The following is a 7,136-nucleotide window of genomic DNA, read 5'->3' on the forward strand; positions in this document are numbered from 1 at the left end:
TGAAAAGCAGCCTTGGAGTATTCCTCAGAGTGAATGCACCGCAAAGTGTGTTGGAAATGTTGGAAAAGAGCAGAGAACCAGCAGGTAAATAAGCTAAAGTTGAAGGTAAATTTCACACACACACACCCCTCTTTAGTAGCACCATGGACCTTATGTATCCTAAGGGTAGAAAGCTGCTGTTGTTCACAGTAGCTAAAATGTGGAAGCAACCAAAACTGTACATTAACAGATTGGATAAACAAAATGTGCTGTGTACATACAATGGGATTCTTCAGTCTTAGGAAGGGATTCTGACACTCGCTGGAGTGTTCACAGGAGTGAGCCTGCAGAACTCTATGCTAACTGAAAGGTGTTACAAAAAAGACAAACCCCGTCTAATGCCACTTCTGTGAGGTAGAGTCGTCGGAGTCACCGAAATACAAAGTCGAGTGATGGTGGCTAGGCGCTATGGACGGAGAACTTTTAAGTGTTGAACAGGCAGAGTTTGAGTTTTTCAAGAGGAAGGTAGTTCTGGAGACAGAGGGCTGTGCGGTAACGCGAATGCTCTTAATACCACTGAACTGCCCGAGAAACAGCCGAGGTGGTCGGTTTCGTTACGTGCACGTTACCACAAGGAGGAAAAACAATAGAAACGTGCTAATATTTCGTACCTCATTTTTGAAGGGAATGAAGAACTTCACACACCTGAGAGGACAAAGCTCTGGAGGAACGACGTGAACGGTCAGCAGGGGTGTGAAAGCTGGGGGCCTGGAGGGGCTTCCATTTTTCACTCGACAAGCTGCCACTTTTTTCTCAGCATTACCACTCCGGGGGCAGCAGCAGAGCCGGGGCGGCGGCGGCGAGATCCACGCTTCCCGCTGAGGTCGAGGGCTCTGCGGAGCTGGAGCTCACAGCCGTGCCAGGGGACTCTAACGTTGTCTCCACGAGACAGAGACGTGGTTCTAAGCAACTCTAACACTGGGAGCCGCAGATGCCAGGATGCTGCACTGCACGGGCCGGTGCTTGCTGAGCACCCGAGGGAGGGAGGCGCCCGCGCTCCGGGGGCCAAGGGGGCCCCTCCCAGACGGGCACGCGGGGCAGCCTGCACTCCACGGGCCGGTGCTTGCTGAGCGCCCGCGCCTCCCGAGGGGGCCCCTCCCAGACGGGCTCGCGGAGCAGCAGAGGCGGGGAGCCCCCCGGGCCCTGCGGCACCGGTTCTGCCCGTCCCCAGGCACTCCCCACGGGGGCTCAGCTCTGGAGCCGGGGGCCCTCCTCCCGCTGCAGCACGTGTAAGGAACAGGCCTGCTTTTTGTTAATAAACTAGAATAACGTTTATTTATTTCTTAGACCGTTCATTGTACATGCAGTATTTGTGGGAAAGCACGACCTCTGAAGCAGCTCGGAGGCGAACGGCATTCTGAGCTGGCTACGGTCCGGCTGAGCGTGGCAGTTACACAGAAGCTTGCTTCTCTTTATAGGTTGCCATCATCTTCTTGATTTCAGCAATAGCTTTCCCAGGATTCAGCCCCTTGAAGAAAGGAGAAGAGCATCAATACGAAACATTAAGTGAAACTGAACGAAGAGCCCGATCACCTTGGGTGAGACTCCCGCCGTTGCTGGTGCCGGGTCCAAGCCCCTGACTGCAGACCCAGGCCTGACTCCTCGGGGCTGGCTGGGGCGGAGAGCCCCCTGTCCCCACTCCTGAGACGGCTGCTCTCTCTGCAGGAGCCGGTCTCACTGCACGCCTGCGAGTGAGGTTCCCTGTGGCTGGTCAGAGCCCAGGAAGAGCTCCTCCTCCTGTGCCCACACTGTCAGAAGCAGGCAGGTGTCTCTAAAGGCTTCATATGATACTATCATCATTAAATCACCACCACCGAAAACCAGCATTTACAAGCCCTCAGAACGACGTGGGAGGAAGGACCCTGCTACTCCTTCCTGAGCTCCGTGAGTTAAGTGGTGGTGACCCTGGGTCGAGCTGCAGCCTGGCCCACGGCTGTGCCAGCTGTCCCACAGGAGGCACAGGAAAGAAACTCAGAGAGTGCCAGCCTCCCGAAACAGCAAGGGGGCAGCCCAGCGCTTGGTGAAATCAGACACTCATCCGAGGCGAGTGGCGGGCTCCTCAGTTTACAAGGACAACTCTTAACTTTGAAATTGAAGCGTGCAGGAAAAAGATCTTCAGCGAGAAAGAGAGGGAAAGAGAAGTCAGTCTTCAAAAGACTGGTCCCTGAAAGCTTATGGATCACGAGAGTATCCCTCTGGACTGATCCTTCAAAAGCAAGTTCCCTGGACTATCGCTAACGACACAAGAAGAGGCAGACACTGGCAGAGGAGCTGGCAGAGGGCACGCAATCACCGTAGGCAGCGCCCCCTCCCCTCCCCACCCCAGGGCGCCCAGGAAGCTGGCTCCAGCATGCCTTCCCGGAGGGCTGGGGGGGGACCTCCCGCCGCTCTGACCCACCGAGCCGCGCATACCGCCTGCCCGCCACAGCTCAGCAAACGGTTGAGACTTGGACGGGCAGTAAGAGGGCCTGATGCGGCCCCAGGCAGGAGGGCAGCCCTGGGCTGGGAGGTGCGTGGCGGGCCTCTAGCCCTGCCCCAGCCCGACCGTGACCGTCGTGGGCTCAGCTTCCCCATGTGTAAGAGGGGTTGTGCTAGACAGTTTTCAGGGCCCCTTCCAGCTCAATCACCCTGGGCCTGTGTGCAGCCTCAGAGCCCAGTGCCCACCCCTCTTTACCAAGGGGCGGGTGGGACATGCAAGTCGGCCCCTGGCTGGTCCATCTACTGCCCTCCGCAGCGCACAGGCTCACGCCCAGGAAGGCACCTCAGGAGGCTGTGTGGAACTTTTAGGAAACGTGAGGACGCGAGCCAAGCCACCTTGGGGCGGCTGGTTTCTGACTGACCGGCTCCAGCAGCGCCAGGACCTATTCTGTTCCACATAACAGAAGGTCCCCTGTGCTGAGCGCTCACTCTGTGCCAGGCCCTGTCCTGAGGTCAGCGTGTGAGCCGCCTCCGGGCCACACGGCTCACTGGGCGGAGCCCGGGTAAGGGCAGGCAGCGCTGCCTGCGGCTGGCAGCACCCAGCAGCCCCCACTGACCCCCATGCCGATGCCCGCCAGGCAGACAGTGGCGTGGCCCAGTCTGGATTTCACGACTGCTGAGATATGGCGCCTTTTCTTTTTTAAGCTGCTAACTGGCTGGGCATGAGTCTTCCATCTTGCTGCCTGTCCCCTAAAACAAAACTGCTCCATCCACAGTCCCGCGCAGAGGGTGGTCCTGGTGGCTCCCCGCCCACAGGCCGGACCACAGCTGCTGGCCGACTCCTACGTGGGCTGTGCCAGGAGAGCTGAGCTGGGCCACGAGCCTCCCTCTGGGGAACATAAGCTGAGAAATGAGGAGACAGGCAGCTGCTGAGGCTGCGGCAGGGCGAGCCCAGGGGCAGAAACAGGAAGAGGGAGTGAAAGCTAAGCAAGCAGAGCTCCGAGGCCAAGAACAGACACACAGAGCGCACAGGCCTGCTGCGGGGCAGAGAGCGGCGGGCGGAGCCCTCGGGCCAGCGGGACCGCAGCCCCCACGGCCGCCTGTGCTCGGATGCTTCCGTCCCGTGGTTCCTGCAGCCAGAGCGAGCCTAGCGGATCCGAGAGCAGGAACCCGCGTCCGAGCCCACGGGACCTGCCTTGTGCCCACACCCCCGGGCCCACGCTGCAGCGGCCGCGCGCTCTGCCCCTGGGGCCCACGCCGGCGGGCCACGGGCTGTACCTTGGGGCAGGTCTGCGTGCAGTTCATGATGGTGTGGCAGCGGTAGAGAGAGAAGGGGTCCTGCAGCTTGGCCAGGCGCTCCTCCGTGAAGTCGTCTCTGGAGTCGATCATCCAGCGATAGGCCTGCGGGAGCGGGCACTGGTGAGCCGAGCTGAGCCCTAACTGGCTGGAGCAGTCCTCTGACTGACCGCAAGGCTCCTGGCGTGCAGAGCACCGCGCTCACCCAGCTTAGAGGTCATCTCCACACCCTTTATTTCTCGTCCTCTTTCAGAGAAAGGCTTCCTACCCTTTCGTAACATCTTCTGATCACCTCGACTAATGGTCCCCACGAACCTGAGCCACAGCACCTGGTCCCTGGTGCCTAATTACACACCAAGGGCATTGTGTCTTCAACTACTGATCTCATGCCCTCATCAGCCTCCTGCCTAGATCATGAAAGAGCAAAGGCAGGGATGCTGGGCTTGACTCTCTCTTAACTGCCTCCCCATCACCTACTCACCGTCTCTGAGTAAACAGAGGACTTAACGTTCAATCTACTTATTGATTCTTTTAATGAGCATGGCCATCTAGGAAGCCTGAGCTCAACCAGCTGAACAGGGACTCAGCTCCTGAGCATCAGGCTTGCTCCAGCAGTGTGGCCGAGAGGCCCTCTACGCTTCCCAACAACGCAGACACCGGTGTAAGTGCCAACTATGAACACACCTCACTATTCAATCTTTAACTTGGCCAGGATCAGTACTGCTAACTGGTCGCAGAACCACAGAACTTCTCTTTTTGTGGGAAAATGAGAACAAGAAGTTGTTTTTTGAGTTGCTTAAGGCTTTATGAAAAGCACTGACCACAAATCTAAGTATGAGCTTTCTGGGAACAAAGACAGTGACTCTGGGCTGTGAACTATACACCCAGTCAAAGGCGATGAAAAGCAGCACGCCCTTCTTTCTAAGCAACCTCTCAAGCCTGCACTGCAGGCTTTCATTAGCCGGGAAACAATCTCCAACCTTTCACTGGTAGCTGCCCCTCAGTGAAATTTCTCTCTGCCCTGCCTGCATGTTGAAAATCCCTAGGAGGGAGGTGGGCAACTTTCTGACAGATGGAGTCAGGGAAAGCGGGCAAGTGGGCAGCGAAGAGCCAGCTACACAGGAAAACGTCTGAAACACCCGCACGGCACGGCCTGCCAACCTGCAGCCACCAGCCCTGGTGTGGCCCGTGCCACACTGGACGGAGGCATTCTGCAGGTGGAGCCCCATCTACCGAAGCCAAGTGAAGGCGATGTGACCGATTACCCTGTTTGTCGCGGGTGCCAGGGAAGGACACCGCCCCTCAGAACAGCGGGTTTCCAGCACACTGTCCTGGAGTCCTGCAAGCCCGCGTCTCGGCTTCCCTCCCAACACCGAAGGCGCCTCACCTGCATGAGGACGGCGGGGCCCAGGTACTTGTCTCCATTCCACCAGTAGCTCGGGCAGCTGGTGCTGCAGCAGGCGCAGAGAATGCACTCATAGAGCCCGTCCTGCGGGGGGAAAGGCGGTCAGGAGCCCATCGCGCAGGAGGCAGCTGTGCCCTGAGCTGACCGAGCGTGACGCGTGGGACAAAGCGCACTGAGCTTTGCTGCGTTTCTGGCAAAATCCCAGCAGTGGCTGCAGAGATTCACCAGGTTCATAAAAAGACCCTGGAGCTGATCTTCAGACATGTGCTGGGTCAGAGCCCAAAGCTCTTAAGTCCAGATGTACTTATCCTTTAATAAAACCCCTTGCTGCTGCTAAGTCGCTTCAGTCGTGTCTGACTCTTCACGACCCCATGGACTGCAGCCTACCAGGCTCCTCTACCCATGAGATTTTCCAGGCAAGAGTACTGGAGTGGATTGCCACTGCCTTCTCCAAAATAACCCCTTACTTATCTTAAAAAAAAAAAAAAAAAAAAAAAAACCACACCACACACATGAAAAGAACTTACCACCTCAAATGCAGTCTAGCAGAAATTAAAAAGCCCCCAAGTGCTAAGGCATCCAGAGTCTACACCAGCTTCTGCCCTGGGTCAGAGGGATCTCAAGGTTTCCAGGGGGAACACTGACACTGTCCCAAATGGTCAACCCACACTGAGCACTGGGTGCCCCACTGACCTCGTTTCAGTGGCACAATAACCCTGAGGTGTTACTGGATTCCCATGTTACAGGTGAGGCGCAGGGGCTCAGAGGAGTCAGGTCCCTTGCCGAGCGTCACACAGCTGCAACAACAGAGCTGAGACGGGCCGCTGGGCGGCCTGCTTTGGAATCCCTCCTCTAACACTGCCACACTCACAGACTCAACCTGCCCAACAGGTTCTAACAAACCGGACTGATTTGGGGAACAACAGAAACTGCTTATAGTAAGTGGCAAAACAGAAGGGTGTGCCGACTCTGCAATGACAGCCACAAGCAGATGGCAGAGCTGACGGCCACCACGGTGAGCACTGGTCTCCAACAAAACCTGTGTTCTCAGCTGGTGAGCATCCAAGCTGGCCCCACTGTCCAGAGGGCATGAGGTCACAGCTTTTACAACCTTTTATTAAGATCAAAGCCTTAGTAACAGTCGTATTATTTAGTCTACTTGATATGATATGTGTGAGTGTGTGCTCAGCGGCCTGACTCTACATGACCCCATGGACTGCGGCCTGTCAGGCTCCTCTGTTGGTGGGATTTCCCAGGCAAGAATATGGAGCGGGTTTGCCATTTCCTTCTCCAACAGGTAAGAGAGGACACGCTAAATATTCCCTAGGACCCAAAGGCAAAATTCATTTATTTACTCACACAACTGTATTTGCTGTAAGACGGCTCACGCCATGGGACCCAGAAAGGGCAAGGCACGGCCTGCTGCCGAGGTGCACTTGGCCTGCTGGCGGGCTGCCCCGTAAATGAATGCTGCGGTGGCCCGCGGCAGCGTGAGTCCCTGCCTCACACAGGGGCAGTGCTGGCACCTGTCTGCTCTGGCCCCCTTCCCACCTCTTCCTCTCCAGAGGAGTGTGCAAGCCAGAGACTCCTTAAAGGGGGTAAAAGTGTGCAAGAGAGGGACCAAAGCCTTGATAATACCCCCTCACTCTCAGAGACTCCACAGCCTGTGCCCAGGCGTGGCACCTCCAAGAGTGAGCAGGCCCACAAGGCGTTACCAGACGCGCCGTGTCAGGAGAGCAGCAAGTCCTAGGCCTGGCTCTGCCATCACCTCTCTCTCCCATCTGTAATTAGAGAGGCGGCAGCCGGGCCGCAGCCGGCCAGCACACGCTTTACTCACCTGCACAACAGACGCAGCCCTCGGGCCTCTGGAGGCCCTGGTGCCGAGGCAGTGCCGCGCCGCCCCAGGCAGGGCCCTCCAGCCCTCAGGCCTCTGGAGGCCCTGGTGCCGAGGCAGTGCCGCGCCGCCCCAGGCAGGGCC

General features: G+C 57.5%; 1 protein-coding gene across 2 annotated transcripts in view; it reads right to left on the minus strand.

Moving 5' to 3' along the window:
• Nucleotides 1-1,285: 1,285 nt before the first annotated feature.
• Nucleotides 1,286-7,136, minus strand: part of SDHB (succinate dehydrogenase complex iron sulfur subunit B) — a 31,273-nt gene continuing 25,422 nt past the window's right edge. For both annotated transcript variants that reach the window (XM_040229407.1, XM_040229406.1), the window contains exons 6-8: nt 5,141-5,242; nt 3,736-3,858; nt 1,286-1,507 (exon numbers count right to left, since the gene is read on the minus strand). In XM_040229407.1, the coding sequence (XP_040085341.1) occupies nt 1,430-1,507; nt 3,736-3,858; nt 5,141-5,242 (303 nt within the window). In that variant the 3' untranslated portion in view covers nt 1,286-1,429. The remainder of the gene's footprint in view (nt 1,508-3,735; nt 3,859-5,140; nt 5,243-7,136) is intronic.

The sequence above is a fragment of the Oryx dammah genome, unplaced genomic scaffold, assembly GCF_014754425.2.
Source record: "Oryx dammah isolate SB20612 unplaced genomic scaffold, SCBI_Odam_1.1 HiC_scaffold_27, whole genome shotgun sequence".
NCBI lineage: Eukaryota > Metazoa > Chordata > Mammalia > Artiodactyla > Bovidae > Oryx > Oryx dammah.